This window comes from Geotrypetes seraphini, chromosome 16, assembly GCF_902459505.1.
Source record: "Geotrypetes seraphini chromosome 16, aGeoSer1.1, whole genome shotgun sequence".
In the NCBI taxonomy this organism is placed as follows: domain Eukaryota; kingdom Metazoa; phylum Chordata; class Amphibia; order Gymnophiona; family Dermophiidae; genus Geotrypetes; species Geotrypetes seraphini.
In genome coordinates, this window is record NC_047099.1 from 8,312,461 (window position 1) to 8,330,532 (window position 18,072).

At 40.0% G+C, this 18,072-nt stretch overlaps 3 protein-coding genes across 3 annotated transcripts; all 3 read right to left on the bottom strand.

Annotated features, from left to right (window-relative positions):
- Positions 1-4,283: 4,283 nt before the first annotated feature.
- On the bottom strand, positions 4,284-5,231 carry LOC117350448 (olfactory receptor 1509-like). Its single transcript, XM_033924741.1, has one exon. It carries the CDS (start codon positions 5,229-5,231, stop codon positions 4,284-4,286), a length of 948 nt encoding a protein of 315 aa, XP_033780632.1.
- A 6,774-nt stretch (positions 5,232-12,005) lies between these two features.
- LOC117350449 (olfactory receptor 1509-like) lies at positions 12,006-12,956 on the bottom strand. Its single transcript, XM_033924742.1, has one exon. The coding sequence runs from the start codon at positions 12,951-12,953 to the stop codon at positions 12,006-12,008; it is 948 nt and encodes a 315-aa protein (XP_033780633.1). The 5' UTR covers positions 12,954-12,956.
- Positions 12,957-17,121: 4,165 nt separating this feature from the next.
- On the bottom strand, positions 17,122-18,072 carry LOC117350451 (olfactory receptor 1509-like). The gene has a single exon (XM_033924743.1). The coding sequence runs from the start codon at positions 18,067-18,069 to the stop codon at positions 17,122-17,124; it is 948 nt and encodes a 315-aa protein (XP_033780634.1). The 5' UTR covers positions 18,070-18,072.

Sequence of the window (18,072 nt, forward strand, 5' to 3'; positions counted from 1 at the left end):
AAAGGAGCTTTTACTGAGAAACTATTACAAGCGAAGTTAAGGACAGAGAGAGGAAATGCATTAGTGGGAAATGTGATTTATAGCAAGCCACTAGTCCAACGTTAGATGTGTTTATAGACAAGAAATTGCAAGTAAATCTGAAGGTATATGGAAGAGGGAAATGAGAATATTTTACTAGAGGAAGATTTATAAGGAAATGAGAATTTACGTATACAAACTAATACAATGAAATTTATTGGGTTACTATCAGAGCCAATAAGGACATTTAAATGTGGTAACTGAATGGACTATGGCCTGCACAAATATAAAGCCCACATGAAGAAAGCTATGATGAATTAGTTTTGCTATTTGCCCTTTGGTAGAATCATCTTTTTAACATTTGTTCCAGAGGAGGGATGAGTTCCCCCACATAGAGAAGACCAAGCTACAGAGAAAGAGACTTCACAAGTGCCTGAAATCTGGCAAAGGACTGTGGCCCAACATGGATCAACGTAACGTACCAGGACTTTCTTTCATTGGCTACCACAAAAAGACTGATTGACTGTTGCCACCAGGATCATCGGCCTACAATGGCAGAGCGAAATTTAAGAGACTGGACTTTAAAGTTTGACAGCTTGTCTTGTTTTGTTCTCCTTGCAACTATGGATTTGTTGCTGGTTTTTTTACGGACTCCTTCTTTTCTTACCCCTATAGACGAACATGCACGTGGTAGCATTTAGTGCACGCTAATCGGTTAGCGCGCCTTAGTAAAAGAGGGCCTTTGGGCTCCTTTTACAAAGGTGCGCTAGCGTTTTTAGCGCACGCACCGGATTAGCGCATGCTATAGCACGCGCTGGCCGAAAAACTACCCTGCACAAGAGGAGGTGGTAGCGGTGCGTTAAGGCCCTAACGTACCTTCGTAAAAGGTATATCAAGGAGCGTTCTAATCGCATTACCCAAAAAGGGTATTTCTCATCTTCTGAAATGAAGAAAAAGAAGGATAAAAGCCCTACGTGGAAAGTCACAAATGGAAACAAGAAAAATGAAACTGTGGCCACAGCAGATGTAGAGCCAAATTCAGTTTATTCTGTCCAGCATAAACACAGAGACCCAACACGGCTGTGTTTTGGTGAGAAATTGCCTGCATCAGGGTTCAAGCCATAACTATCAATAAAATCATAAATGTAATTGAAAAAACCCCATCATAAGCAACAATTCGGGACCCTCTTGAAAAGCCGGGGTAACGATTCCTGCACTGCAAAAAATGACTCAGCCCCTTCAATTCCTAAGGGCTGTGTCGTATTTGCTGCATTGGGACTCACTGCCTTGACTTTGTAAAAATGCCCCTTAGTATTACATACAATAAATCATATAAAAATATGTACAAATAAAATGTTTATCCATAAGTAAAAATAATATGAATAATATGGTAACAAATATTAGTACATGACATCTCTCCTTTATAAAACTAGGAAAAAACTGAAGAATAGAATTTACAAATACATACAAAATTGTAATCCTTAAAAAATGGCTCTCATGTACATGGAATACGGACCCAACACGGTCCGTGTTTCGGAGAAACACTCCTTCCTCAGGATGTCCAATATATCACATGTGGAGAGGAATGCGGAAAACAATCTTTTCCAGAGAGAGGAAAATGGTAAAAACCAGAGGACATAATTTGAGGTTGAGGGGTGGTAGATTCAAGAGCAATGTAAGGAAATTCTACTTTACGGAGAGGGTGGTGGATGCCTGGAATGCGCTCCCGAGAGAGGTGATGGAGGGGAAAACATTGACGGAGTTCAAAAAAGCGTGGGATGAACACAGAGGATCTAGAATCAGAAAATAATAGTAAATATTTAACTAAGGCCAGTACTGGGCAGACTTGCACGTCTGTGTCTGTATATGACAGTTTAGTTGAGGATGGTGCTGGGGAGAGTTTCAGGTTGGGCAGACTGGATGGATCTTTATCTGCCGTCATCTACTATGTTACTATGTAATAAGATCATCAAAATTTTTTGAACCAGAGGCTGAGCTGATGCACAGGGTGAGTTCAGCTACCGAAAGTGACAACCTTTATTACATAATGAATTTTGATGTAAAAATGCTTTTTATGCAAGAACTGAATGCTACAAGTGCAGTTATCATCCTGGATGGGATATGCCATCTGTTGTAACCTCAAGAAATTATTAAAAAGTATTTAAATACATGAGGCTTATGTTTATTAAAACATGTGAGTATATCTCTCACATGTTTTAATAAACATAAGCCTCATGAGAGCTTCCAGAGACGGGAGGGGGGTTGAAAAGGGTACTTTGTTTTAATATTCATTGAATATACAGGGCACTGTTTTATGTATTATCTGAATGTATACTTGTTTGCACTCTGTATCAGTTCTGAAAATTAATAAAGATTTACAAAAAAAAAAGCAAACCCCAAAACATGTGAGTATATCACAAGAGAAATAAAACATATTTTAAAGAAAAAGCCTAGAAAAGAAGCATTCTAATCGCATTACCCAAAAGCGTTTGATGGCATATTTGATGGCATATAAAACAAACAGATGGATACAAGCAAAGGTGCTACAATAAACCCAGGGCCTCAGTTTTTCTTCATACTTTGCTAAAACAATAGCTTTTTAATGTTGACTCAAACTTTTCAGAAGAAGGCTCAAGTCAAGGAGTCCCAGAGAGAAGGCATAAATACACTGAAAACTGGTGAATGAATGGATTCAAAACAAAGTTGATGATACAAATGGAATGCTATAAAAATAAATTAGGCCCTGATATTCAGTGCCGGTTCCTATGTGGGCATCAGGATCGAATGGTCTTTGGTCAGACTCTGGCCACACCCAGAATGCATGAGGGTAGTTGAGATATTCAACCCACTACACAGTTAATTAAATCAATAGTGGACTATTATTTGTTTATGGATAATACTTTCAAAAAACCATTCAACAAGATCATGTGGTTAATAGTATCAAAGGGAACGCTGAAAAGTTCTCAGCCCAACCAAGAAGAGGATGATGCGGAGCCATAAAACTTGCAAGTTATTCCACATATTTTGTGACACTTTTCATTTCAACAAGGCAAATGCATCTAGTAAGTAAGGGGAAACCAAGCCGCTATGATATCACCGATGAGGATGGCTCTTAGGCATTGGTGGAATGAGGCATTATGACATCATGATGCGAGAATGATGTGCAGCCATGAAGCTTACCAGTTATTCCACACTTCTAGTGACACTTTTCAATTATTGAGACTATTAAGAGAATTTTGCCAATTAACCCCCCTTTTACAAAACCACAAAAGCGTTTTTTAGCGCCGGCCGACACTCTGAATGCTCTGAGCTGCTCCAACATATAGGGCTCCTTCTATCAAGCTGCGGTAGGCGGTTAACGCGTGGAATACCGCACGTTCAACCACCTGCCGCGCTAGTCGCTAACACCTCCATTGACGAGGCGTTCGTTTTTTGGTGTGCCGCAGGGGTTAGCGCGTGATGAAATGTCCGATACGCTAACCCCCGTAGCACGCTGTGATTAAAGGAGCCCATAGTTCCTTTGAACATCAGGAGCAGCAGAGTTTTGTAAAAAAAAAAAGTGTGTGGGGGGGGTGGGGGTAAGTTAGGTACCCTTTAAAGAATCAACCCCTTAGTCCAGCGATTTTTCACCTTTTAGTTCCGTATTTTTCTGACAGGACAAAAAAAGTGGAAAACCACTGGACTATAGCCCTCGATGGAGACTGACCCAACTTTGTTGGTTGGACTGAGAACTTTTTGGTGGCCCCTCACATTGGTCAGTAGCATTCTTCAATAATGTTGAGCTTAAACTATCCTTCTTTTAAGTAAATTCTGTTTAAACATGCTTGAGCTAGAATAATTTCATATGAGGTGGTTAAATTATGGAAGAGCCTTCCATTATAGATTAGACTGCCATCATCATATTTACTTTTTGACAGAATCTAAAATCTTTCCCTTTTTTCTAAATATTATGAATTTTAGTTTGATATACTGATTGTTGTAGCTTCTCAGCATGATATGTTCATCTCTTATTGACTGTAGATTGCTCAAAATCTACTTTTGAAATTGGGAGGGATAAAAATTCTTAGAATAGAATTTTAATGAGTGCATATTTACATAAATCAGGGTTCCTGAATTCCAGGGTGTAACAGCATAATGCATTCAACTTTGTGATCCCTTACCAAGAATATTCTATTTAAAGAGTTAACCAAGGGTACAACAATCAAAACATTGTAGATTAGGTTCAAGAGCATACATCAGTCATTGATAGCCAAATGCTTTTTTCTTCAAATTCTATGTATCTTCAGAAAAGAAACTTTCCTACTTCCCAGTTTCTTCATTGCCTTTTTCACCTCCTTGTTTCTCAGAGTGTAAATGAAGGGGTTTAGAAAGGGAGTCACGACAGCATAAAAAACAGAGAGTGGTTTGTCAGCTGCAAATGTCACCGAGGGCCTCAAGTAGATGAAGACCGAAGAGCCAAAATGGATTGTGACCACCAAGAGGTGAGATGCACAGGTAGAGAAAGCTCTCTGTCTTCCCTCAGCTGAACGAATTTTTAAGACAGTTGAGATGATAAACGTGTAAGATATAGAGACCACCAAGAAACAGCACAGAATTAAGAGTCCACTGTTGAGCATATCCACAATTTCAATGAAAAGGGAACTTGAGCAAACCAATACGTACAAAGCATGGGTTTCGCAAAAGAAATGATCTATCTTATTAGGACCACAGAAGGGCATATGAATTGTTGGAAATACCTGTGCGAAGGCATGAATCAGACCTAGAACCCAAGTAGAAAGTACCAGCAGCAGACAGACGTGTCTGGTCATTATTGTGGTATAGCGCAAAGGATTGCAGATGGCGACGTAGCGGTCATAGGCCATCAGGCTGAGGTGAAGGCATTCTGTACCCCCGATGAAATGCAAGAAAAACAACTGAGCAATGCACTCGCTGAAAGAGATGGTTTTGCTTGGAAGGAGAAGGTTAACAAGGGATCTAGGGATAGTGACTGTGGTAAAGAACAAATCGATGAAAGATAAGGTACTGAGGAAGAAGTACATGGGCGTGTGCAGTTGAGTGTCCACATATATAGTTACCATAATGAGAAGACTTCCAGCTATGGTGCCCAGGTACATCGTTAGAAAGAACACAAAGAATATTACCCGTAAGTCTGGATTGCTAGAAAGTCCGAGGAGGATGAACTCCATGACTCTGGTTTCATTCTGTACTGCCATCCTTTCCACTTTATTTACTATAGGGAAATAAAAACACAAGGAGAAATAAAGAGATATTGTGTCATACTCATATCTCTAGTCCAGGGATGGGCAACTCTGGTCCTCGAGGGCCGGAATCCAGTCGGGTTTTCAGGATTTCCACCAATGAATATGCATGAGATCTATTTGCACGCACTGCTTTCAATGCATATTAATTGAGGAAATCCTGAAAACTTGACTGGATTCTGTCCCCAGAGGACCAGAGTTGCCCACCCCTACTCTAGTCCTTTTCAAATCCAGGCTATAAACTAATCTAATCTAATCTAATCTAATCCTTAGGTTTGTATACCGCATCATCTCCACGTTTGTAGAGCCCGACGCGGTTTACAGTAGGAGAAATAGGAAGGAACTACAACAGAGGGTTAGAGGTAGAAGTGTGAAGAAAATTTAGAGGACTTGGGATGCCAAGATATAAGAGTTTCCTTGATTCCTAAACTGTCCTTTTTTTCAGCCACTTTTACATCTTGACCACTTCTCTATTCTTCTGAACAGGGGTGGGCAACTCCGGTCCTTGAGGGCCGGAATCCAGTCGGATTTTCAGGATTTCCCCAATGAATATGCATTGAAAGCAGTGCATGCAAATAGATCTCATGCATATTCATTGGGGAAATCCTTAAAACCTGACTGGATTCCGGCCCTCGAAGACCGAAGTTGCCCAGCCCTGTTCTAGATTCTCTTGCTTATGTTATCTTTATCATAACCAGAATTTATGCTCTGTGGAGCAGGAACTGTCTCTCCTACATGTGCTGAGTACAGCCGGTAAGGCATTAGAAAAGTTAAAGCGTAATAAACATAGAAACATAAAAATCAAAGGCAGATAAGGACCATATGGCTAATCCAGTGTGTCCATCCATACAATCAACTATCCCTTCCTCACGCATAGAGATCCTGCCAGATGACTTTGGTTTCATGACATTGTAATCGGGAGGATTGAGAATAAAGGTCTGCCCATCAGTAGCCAAATGAAGAACTCAGTTTTAAAAGTCTCACACCATTCGTATATACTGAGATCAGCAGAAACCCTCAGAGCAGCATTTTTCCCACCTAAAAATCTACTCACCTTGTGATACCCACTGTCGTCCTTTCCCCAAACTCAAGCGCAGTTCATCAGTTCTCTCCAAATGTCATTTGGCCATAACCATCAGTGGAACATTTTGCAATCTCATAATATATCAATATTTTCAATGAAGAAATCTTTCTTCTGAAGGGAATGAAATGAGTTTCCTGCCACTCTGGCTTTTAAAAGTAAATAATATAATTAATGATTTCTGGAGTCAATAAGCGATGATACTAGTGATATAATTCCCTTTTAATGTTTCCCATCTTTACTCTGTATATGAAGTATATTTATAAATAAATATTTTAATACTACATTACATTACATTAGTGACTTCTATTCCGCCTGTACCTTGCAGTTCTAAGCGGATTACAGTAGAAGATAGCTGGACATTTCCAGGAAGTTACAATTTAGGGGACGGTTACATAGTAGAGGCAGAGGGAAGAAATTGAGGAAGGGAGGAGAATTGAGGATTAGTAGTAGGGAAGAAGAAATTCATGGATGGTTATTTGATAGGGTCATTGGGGAGATATTAGTAGAGGGATAGGAGGTCAACTGGAAATTTGCATGGAGGGGGGAGGATGCGGGGGGGGGGGGATAAGAAGGCTGTATTGTTTTTTTTGAATAGCAGAGTTTTGATTTCTTTTCGGAATGATTTAAAGTCAATTGTAGATGTCAACAGGTTGGCAAACAATAAATGGAGAAACCGAGAAAAATAAGGCAGATAAAGACCATATGGCTAATGTAGACTGCCTATCCATGCTATCTACTATCCACTCTTTTCCCTTAGCGATCCAACATACTTGCCCCAAACTTTCTTGAATTCAGATATACTTTTTGTCTACTCCACAACCACAGCAAAGCCATTCCAAGCTTTTCCCATCCTTTCTGTGAAAAAGTATTTTTTCAGGTTACATCATCCTATACCTCCTCATTCCAGAGTTTCCTTTCAATTGAAAGAGACTCTTCTCAAGTGCACTTATGCCACATAGGTATTTAAACGTCTCTATCATATCTTCTCTCTAACACCTTTCCTGACCATTTTAGTAGCCTTCCATTTCACCAACTTCATCCTGTCTATATCTTTTTGAAGGTGAGGTCTCCAGAATTGTACACAATATTCTAAATGAGGTCACAGCAGAGTCATATACCGAGGCATCGATACCTCATTTTTCCTACTGGCCATTCCTCTCTCTATGACCCAAGCATCCTTCTAGATTTTGCCTTTGCCTTTTCTACCTGATTGGTCACTCTAAGATCATCACATACTATCAAACCCAAGTCCTGCTTCTCTTTCGTGCACAAAAGTTCTTTATCCCCTAAACTGAAACATTCCTTTGGATTTTTGCATGTAAATAGAGATAGATACTTACAGCGTTTTATTTGGAGAGATCATTTGAATGGGTGATTTTTGCTTATTTCCACATAGCGAACATATCCATGGAAATCATCAAACAGTATTAATTTTAGATAAAGACTTTCTCCAGTAGGCAGCAAAGTGATTTATTTAAACTATATTTGGGGACTCATGGAATTATACTCTTTAGCGGATCTCAAAAGAAGCAGGTGGTTAATTAATTTTACCATTAACAGTATTTACTAACATATCTTGTAAAAAAAATAGCTTATGGACTTATGGGGTTCATGTGGATAAATATTGTTATCGAAATTTGTTTAACTCATTTGATAAAATAAAGAGTCAACATTCCCTCAAAGGCACACCTGTTTTGGCTTCAGCTTGTACAGCAATAACCTTGTTTCAATTGCGAGGGACACTCATATTCTTGCATCAGCCTCTATGGTAGGATATTCATAACACATCACCATTACAAGACAAAGTCTATTGTATATCATTAACGGGCCTTTCACCCATTCCTATCCTTTTTCCTCTTCTCTGTGGCACAAATTCCAAACATTGGCACTGCAACTCAGCCCCAGCAAACATACCTTGTAAGGTGGTGGTGGAGCTATATCACAGTTTAAGTCACGAGGGGCAAGCAAGTGCGCTGACCTCCCAGGGGGCCTCCCTGCCTCTTACCTGATCTAGCTCTATCCAATAGGATCTTTTAACACCTAAAATTTGATGTGACCATAGAAGATTGTCATGTGTGTGTGTGTGTAGGAGGGGGAATCAGGACCAAGCGAGGGCACCGGAAGTCCCACTGCTGCTATCTACACCTGGTTAGCTTGGCAGCTAAGCTTAGACAAACCTTTTTCTGTGTGATTATAGTTTACTTAACCAGTTAGCGGTAATGTACACAGACAAATTATACATGGCATAGCAATCACATAATTATGAAATGCACAAGCATTTCTGAATTATGAAATGCACAAGCATGTTCTTTAATTGATCCCTAGAGTCTTTATCTGCAGCTCTGAAAAAGCTCTTTGTCTTCATAAGAAACCTGCATTAGGTACAATACCCATAGCTAGGATTGAATGGGCCCTGGATAGAAAAAGTAAGATGGGCCTCTCTCCTAAGGTAGTAAAGACCAGGGCGGGCGTGTGTGTATGTGTGTAAAAGCCCTTTAGAGCTTAAGGCCTAGAATCTCAAACCAGTGATGATTTTTTAGGCACCAGTAGGCCTCCATACCTCCATTAAAAATGCAGTCCAAATGGTGTTTTTAACTGAGATTTGAGGCACATACCGTGCCTAGAAAATTGTCCTCAGAAATGTGTATTTTAGGTCGCCAAACATGAAAGTAGGCATGGCCAGTGCTGGAACTGGCATTAGATGACCTTAAACACCAAGGTAGGCACAATTCACATGAAAATAGGTGCTGGATATGTAAGCTTGGAAAACCTGGGCCTATATTTCCGGCACCAATCTCTCTCACATCAGCATGATTCCGAAACCAACACCGATGCTATTGACATATGATTGGTTTCCACTTTTAAGGCAGCCACCAATGTCTGTGCCAGTTCAAGAATCCAGGCCTTAGTGTCCATTCCATGCAACACATGAACATACTTCAGACTTATATAGAAAATTTAGCATAATATCCAGGACTCAAATAACAAAATCTCTACGTTTAAAGGCAGTTTTCTATAACATCAATTTACTTCCTTCTGGAAAATCAGAATGAACAAAATTGCTACAGAAACTATGCACTATCAGCTGTCATGGTTTCTTAAATGGAACCAGCAACAGGATTGAATATTCAGGGCTAAATGTAATATAAGGAAGTCACCAGGGCTTATCCGGACCTTGGATGATATCCATGCAGGGTCTGCATAAGGGTCTGTGGGCCTCTGCAGAATGTCAGCCGGGACTCACATAAGATCCTCCAAAGCCCCTCTCCTTTCTCAGTGACCTGATCTTTCCATCCTCCTACCTTGCATTCATTTAAGGTCCTGCATTTCCCATACCCCATCCTTCAGGTTCCACTGGGCCCACTTGTACCTACCAGGAGGCTCATTTTGAAGGTAGGGGAAGGATCAATGCCTACACCTTCTTGGTGGTGGCCAATCTAAAATGGCTGCTGTAACCTCTACCAAAAGCCTGATGGTATTAGTGAGTATCACTAGAGGTCATTACAGCCATTTTAGACTGGCTGCTGCAATAGGCAGGAGCAAGTGAGTATTGTCCCTTCCCCTATGATCCAACTGGACCACCAGGTACATAAAAGTGGTACCAGGTAGTCCTTTGAGGGAGTAGGCCTTGGTGGACCTTACATACATACAGGGTGGGAGAGAGGAAGTATTGCAGCTTTGAGGAGGGAGGGAGAAACAGGACAAGGAGTACTGCAACCTGAAAACCAACCAGGCACCAGCCAATATTCAGATCAGTGTACGGTTAGCTTTGCCGCAAAATTTTGGAAGGTTAACTGATTAGCAGTCTGAATATGGCCATTAATCAGTTAAATCCTGGCTCTTCCAATTCTCTGCCAAGTTCCAAGTTGAGTCTTAAGTATTTGTGTTGATTCAGTACAAGGTAAATTTGCTAAGGGACTTAGGGGCCCTCTTTCTAAAATGTCAGTTTTTACATATAAACCCAGGTAAGATCATAATATGAAGTTTATACTGCAAAGCGTCATACAGTGAAAGCATCCTGATAGATAACCAAAATGACGTATAATAGTAAAAATTTATTTACTTAACAGATATATTTACCTATATTAAGGTTCTTGGATTCTAGGATGGGCATGACAAGAGATATAGCTTGCATTATCCACTAAAAACAGCATAATTCAATCAGGTTTACTATACAATGGTGCTGAAAAATTATCATCCCAACCGAGAAGGGAATCACATGGTACCATGAAACGTGCAAGTTATTCCATATAGTCACCCCTAAGTTCAACACACTTAGCACATCATGTCTGAAGTTTCTGGAACCCTTCTAAAAATACTCTATAGTCTGGTCACTGAAATACTGCTCCACTGCTGCAATCACCTCCAAATCAGTCAAAAATTGTCACCCTCGCAAGTTCTTTTTAAGGTTTGGAAACAGAAAATAGTCAGATGGAGCAAGATCTGATGAGCAGAGTTTATGGTCTATACGATGAAACCCCAACTACGTGAAAACATCCATTGTTTTGCCTGCTTTGTGAGCAGGTGCGTTGTCTTGCCAAAAGAGAACTCCCTTCCACAGCTTCCTTCTCCTTTTTTCTTTCAATGCCTCCTTTAATTGATAGTTATAGTAGTATTTTGCATTAACTGTTTGGCCCCTTGGAAGATAGTCAGTCATCGCACCACCTTCTGGTGATTAAGGCAGGTCATGACCTGTTGGGCTGCCGCGGGGGCGGACTGCTGGGCGGGATGGACCTCTGGTCTGACCCGGCAGAGGCACTACTTATGTTCTTATGTTCCTTATCCCAAAACACTGTGGCCATGTCCTTTCCTGCTGACTTTTGGGTTTTGAATTTTCTTGGACTTGAGGAATCTGAGTGCCTTCATTGCATGGACTGTTGTTTTGTCTCAGGTTCATAGTGATTTAACCACTTCTCATCAAGCGTAACTAGTCATTTAAAAAAGTTGGTATTAACTCACTGAAAATCCTGCAAAATCAACTTGGAAGTGTCCACTCAACATCGTTCCCCATCAACATTCATTTTAGCTGAGATTCGCCAAGCTTCCAAAATCAAGTCATGGACATGGTCAACAATTTCAGGAGTTGACAATGTTTGAGGCCTCGCAGACTTTGCTGAATGTCCAATCTCAAAATCTCCACACTGAAAGCTTGCACACCACTCCTTCACTGTGGAATATGATGGTCATTTATAACTCAATGTTTGCATCATATATTTGTGGATTTCCTTTGGAGTTTTCTTCTGCAGGAATAGGAAATTCCTAATGGCTCAGAGTTCCACACTTGAAAAATCCACACTTTTCGTTGACATGGTTCAATCAATGATCTGATACAATGTTAAAACATAGCATTATAATTCTGCCAATTGGCACTTTGAAAAATAAAATAACACTCTTTTCAGCTATAGTTGCAAAACAGCGGTTAGACTTTAGGAAGTTGGTTGGGCTGAGAACTTTTCAGCACCCCTCATCACTAAAATCAACATAACACAATCAGATTTACTATATATCTCAATGAAAAGTCCATATAAAAATTTAAACAAAGGAAAAATCAGTGTTTTATACAGTAGATTAAACAGTAAACATAATTCAGTAAGAGCGAATGATTTAGAGTAGACCATGGTATCTTTCTTTGAACAGACAGGAAATCAATTTTTCTGCATCTCCAGTAAAGATACTTTCCTACCTCCTAGCCTTTTCATTGCACTTTTCACCTTCTTATTTCTGAGAGTATAAATACAGGGGTTTAGCACAGGGGTCACAATAGCATAGAAAACGGAGACCATTTTGTCACCTGTAAATTTCACAGATGGTCTCATGTAGATGAAAAGAGCAGGGCCAAAAAACAAAGTGACCACCAGGAGGTGGGAGGCACAGGTAGAGAAGGTTTTCCTCCTTCCCTCAGATGAACGGATTTTTAAGACAGTGGAGATGATGTATGCGTATGATATAGACACCACGAAGAAACAAATGAGTGAAAGAAGTCCACTGTTGATCAAAGCTATCATTTCAATGATATTAGTATTAGAACAAGCCAACAAGGATATGGGAAGAACATCACAAAAGAAGTGATCTATCTCATTAGGACCACAGAAGGGCAGCTGAGTTGATGGAAGTGCCTGAACTAAAGCATGAATGAGGCCTGCTACCCATGTTGAAGCCACCAGCTGGAGACAGGCTTGTCTGTTCATTATTATGGTATATCGCAAAGGATTGCAGATGGCAACATAGCGGTCATAAGCCATCAAGCTCAGGTGGAAGCATTCCGTCCCCCCCATTAAATGCAAGAAAAATATTTGAGCTAAGCATTCACTGAAAGTAATGGTTTTGCTTTGCATGAGAAAGCTAACGAGGAATTTGGGAACAGTGACTGTGGCAAAGGACAAATCTATGAAAGACAGGTTGCTAAGAAGGAAATACATAGGGGAGTGCAGATGAGAGTCCACATATATGGTTATTATAATGAGAAGATTCCCAACTAGGGCGAGCAGGTACATTACAAAAAACTGTACAAAGATTACAGTCTGTAAATCTGAATTGCTAGAAAGTCCTAGAAGGATGAATTGTGTTATGCTGGTTTCATTACTCATTGCCATTTCTTGAACTTTATCGACCTTAGGGAAACAGAACAAAAGAGAACAAAAATGCATAAAATGAGAGAGATGATCAGAGAACATTCCTTTTCTTTAACAGAGACTTCCTGAGTTCCTGTGTCATGCTCTGTCTCTGGTCCCTTTCAAATCCAGACTAAAAGCCACTATCTTGAGGTTACTTTTACATCTAAACCAATTCCCATATAATGCAATCTCTGAGAATATATTTCTCTTGACTATATCATAAGCTCTGTGGTGTGAGGACTATTTCTCTTACATATATCTGTAGTGTGCTGCATACACCTGGTAGTATTTTAGAAAAAAAGACATAGTAGTAAGGACTTAAGCTGCCAGAAACACTCATTAATCCCACCCCCTCCCAACACACACACACACACACACACACACACATACACACACACACACACACACACACACCCACCACCAACATAAACCTGTGATTTGAGTTGTACTGGAGTTCTTCAGAGATCAGCATTCAAGTTTCTTCAGATTTAAATTTCCCTTAAAATATAGTTTCCTAGTTGATAAAAAAAAAGACTTATTTAATCCATTCTATAGTTCATTACCTTACAGCAAGTTCTACTTGGTGATCCTGAAGATTGTAAATAAAGGTCTGCCCATCTGTAGACAAATATAAGAGCTAATTAAAAAAAAATCCAACTCAGCACAATGTATCAAGATCAGTCCAAACCCTATACCACAGTTCTCACCTGAAGTCTATCCATGTTATGATGCCCACTGGTCTCCTTTCCTACTACTCAAGGACAGGTCATTAGTTCTTTCGAGATGCTATTTAATGGTTTATGTATTCAAGCAGTGATTACATTAGCAATGCAGTTCCAATCTGACAATTGCCTTCTCACTTTTCCTATTCCAGCTTGATGATCTTTTTCAAGATTTGCTTTGCAATGGTTATTCTCTTTTGATATATTAAGGAAGGAGCTGAGAAGAGACAATGAGAAACAAGAAGTGAGGTGACAAGACAAAGAGAAATAAGTGAATAAGGCAGGAGATGGATGTATAATGAAACTGGTAGAGATGCCTTGTGCTGGTTAACGATAATAATACATTCCTAAAGAATGAATTATTATCCTAAAGAATTCACATTCTTTAGGTATTTTCAAGCTGTATCCTTGTGTAATTAGACTTCAAATTGCAAGTTGAGTATACATTAAAGATTAATACATGGAGCATAGTATTTGAAGAGATTATCACTTGAATGGATGATTTTTGCTTTCCCCATTTCTAAATATCAAACATATTTCTGAAAATTACCACAAATCTACTTTTTGGATACAGTAAATTCAGCATTTCTAGAGAACAGGTAGTCTATGCCTCTGTATGCTACAGGCTGAAGTCTTTCTCCAGAAGGCAGGAAACTGATGAACTTAAACTGTATTTGGAGCTCTTGGGAATTTAATCTTTGGAGGATCCGAAGAGAAACAGACAGTTTATCACCACCACATCTGAGAAAAACAAAGGTGTGGAACCCATTGAGTTTAGGTGGATAACATTTGCAGGAAAAATGGATACAAATCATTTTCAGATTTTTTTCTTCTCAAAATGCAAAGCATATCTGTCTTTACAGGAGCAAGAAATTTAGTCATATGAAGAAAAGAGTTCTGCATCTATTCTTAATCAATATTCCCTCAAGGGGACATCAGGATACTCGCCCTGTGCTTCTATGATTGTAGCTGGTGCAGCAAATTCATGGTTTCAATCACAAGGAGAAAGCAGGGCCTCTGAATCTCCCATGGAACTTACTTGCCTATTGCAACTAAAACTGATGTATTGATGTATCAGCCTCGACAGTAGGAATGCTGGCGGAGGTCTCACACACCCTAGATACATTGTTTTTTATAGCAAGTCTGCATTAGAAACCAATCTATTCTTTATTATCACAAGGTTTCCACTAAAGGTCAAGGCAGCCATTTTGGACTGGCTGCTGCAATGGGCAGGAGCGAGTGGGCATTGTTCCTTCCCCTATAACCCAACAGGGCCATCAGATATATAAAAGTGTTCCAAGGGAGGCCTATGAGGGGGTGGGCAGTGGAGCAGTGGGGCCTTCGTGAGCCTTATATGCATACAGTGTGTGAGAGAGGAAGTATTGCAGCATTGAGGAGGGAGGGAGAAACATGACAAGGAGTACTCCAACCTGAAAACCAATCAGGCACTAGCAATATTATGAATGGTGTTTGGTTAGCTTTAGCGGCTATTTTGGGGACAGTTAACTAATTAACATTCTTAATATGCCCATTAATCAGTTAAATCCTGGCTCTTCCTGTGCTCTGCCAAGTTCCAAGTTGAGTTTTAAGTGCTTTTTGCTAATATGTTTGAGAATTTGGTAGAGAATATTTCTGGTGATCCAGTGGAAGGCTATGAGACTTATTTATTCATTTATATTCCACTCTATCGACATTTCTAGGTGGATTCCAACAAACATACATAATTTATAACAAACAAATATATTAAAACAATAATTGCTTAATATGTTTCAAAACACTTGATGAAAATAAATATATATAGGAAATCAGCATCGATATACCTCCATAAACAAAAATGTTTTCAACAAAATCTCGAAACAGTCAATATCACGTTGCAGTTGCTCAAGTAATTGGGTCCAAAACTATGGTCCACGCACATAGAATATAGATTTCCTATATTCCTCACCGTGAATTACATGAACAGATGGAACAAATGCTAGGAACAAATGCTAGGAAGTTCTTCTTCACACAGAGGGTGGTGGACACCTGGAATGCGCTTCTAGAGGAGGTGGTAGAGCAGAGTACGACTTTGGGGTTCAAAAATGGAATGGACGAGTTCCTGAAGAAAAAGGGATCCAGGGGTACAATTAGAGGGTTACTATACAGTACAAAAGGCTGTAGAGTAAAAGAGTAGTAGAGTAATGGATCACTGCAGGTCTTTGACCTGGGGGGCCGCCGCGGGAGCGGACTGCTGGGCATGATGGACCTATGGTCTGACTTGGCAGAAGCAATGCTCATGTGCTTATAATAACCACCAGGGCATTAGTGTTCAATGAACGTAAGTTCCGTGTTGGTCGACAAATACAAAGGGAGCCTAACAAAACTGGAGATTTCCTGCCAGTCAATGTTTTAAAAACAAGTAGCAACAATTTATAATGAATGTGATACTCAACTGGCAACCAGTGCAATTCTTTAAGAACAGAAGTGATGTGTTCAAATCTAGAAGCCCCAGTAATTAAACTTGCCACAGAATTTTGAGTAACCTGTAAAGATCTCAAACATTTCTTAGAATTGCAATAGTCAAAATGTGAAAAAGTCAAACTTTGAATGACCAAATGAAAATTAGAACTTCAGCCCCTTCTCTAAAACACCATAGATTTTACATATAACCCCAAAGCCAATCAAGACACTTCTGCATTATGGTTACCAGGTAAGATCACGATACAATATTTATACAGCAAAACATCACACAATGAACGAATCATAATAAATAATTAAAAATGGCATAGGATAATAAGTTTTATTTACTTAATAGATATATTTACCTAAATTAAGGTTCTTGGATTCGAGGATGGACTTGACAAAAGACATAGGGCTCCTTTTATCAAGGTGCGCTATGGGGGTTAGCGCGTCGGACATTTCATCACGCGCTAACCCCTGCGGCACGCCAAAAATCTAACGCCTCGTCAATGGAGGCATTAGCGACTAGCGCGGCAGGCGGTTGAACGTGCGGTATTCCGCGCGTTAACTGCCTACTGCACCTTGATAAAAGGAGCCCCTAGAGATCCTTTTATTAAGGCAAGCTAGCCATATTAGCGTGCACTAAATGCTAACACGTCCATTATAGTCTATAGACGCGTTAGTGTTTCGAGGGCGCTAAAATGGCTAGCACGCCTTAGTCTAAGGACCCCTCAGTGAGAGCAGATGATTTAGACCAGTGGTTCTCAACCCTGTCCTGGAGGACCACCAGCCAGTCGGGATTTTGGGTAGCCCTAATGAATATGCATAAGAGAGATTTGCATATAATGGAAGAGGCGGGCCCGTAAATCTGCTCCATGCGTATTCATTAGGGATGTCCAGAAAACCTGACTGGCTAGTGGTCCTCCAGGACAGGGATGGGAACCACTAATTTAGATCACGGTATTTTTCTTTGAACAGACAGGAAATCAGTTTTTCTGCGTCTCCAGTAAAGATACTTTCCTACCTCCTAGCCTTTTCATTGCACTTTTCACCTTCTTATTTCTGAGAGTATAAATACAGGGGTTTAGCACAGGGGTCACAATAGCATAGAAAACGGAGACCATTTTGTCACCTGTAAATTTCACAGATGGTCTCATGTAGATGAAGAGAACGGGGCCAAAAAACAAGGTGACCACCAGGAGGTGGGAGGCACAGGTAGAGAAGGTTTTCTTCCTTCCCTCAGACGAACGGATTTTTAAGACAGTGGAGATGATGTATGTGTAAGATATAGACACCACCAAGAAACAAATGAGTGAAAGAAGTCCACTGTTGATTAATGCTAGCATTTCAATGATATCAGTATTAGAACAAGCCAACAAGGATATGGGAAGAACATCACAAAAGAAGTGATCTATCTGATTAGGACCACAGAAGGGCAACTGAGTTGATGGAAGTGCCTGAACTAAACCATGAATGAAACCTGCTACCCATATAGAAGCCACCAGCTGGAGACAAGCTTGTCTGTTCATTATTATGGTATATCGCAAAGGATTGCAGATGGCAACATAGCGGTCATAAGCCATCAAGCTCAGGTGGAAGCATTCTGCTGCCCCCATTAAATGCAAGAAAAATATTTGAGCCAAGCAGTCACTGAAAGAAATGGTTTTGTTTTGCATGAGAAAGCTAACGAGGAATTTGGGAACAGTGACTGTGGCAAAGGACAAATCTATGAAAGACAGGTTGCTAAGGAGGAAATACATAGGGGAGTGCAGATGAGAGTCCACATATATGGTTATTATAATGAGAAGATTCCCAACTAGGGCGAGCAGGTACATTACAAAAAACTGTACAAAGATTACAGTCTGTAAATCTGAATTGCTAGAAAGTCCTAGAAGGATGAATTGTGTTATGCTGGTTTCATTACTCATTGCCATTTC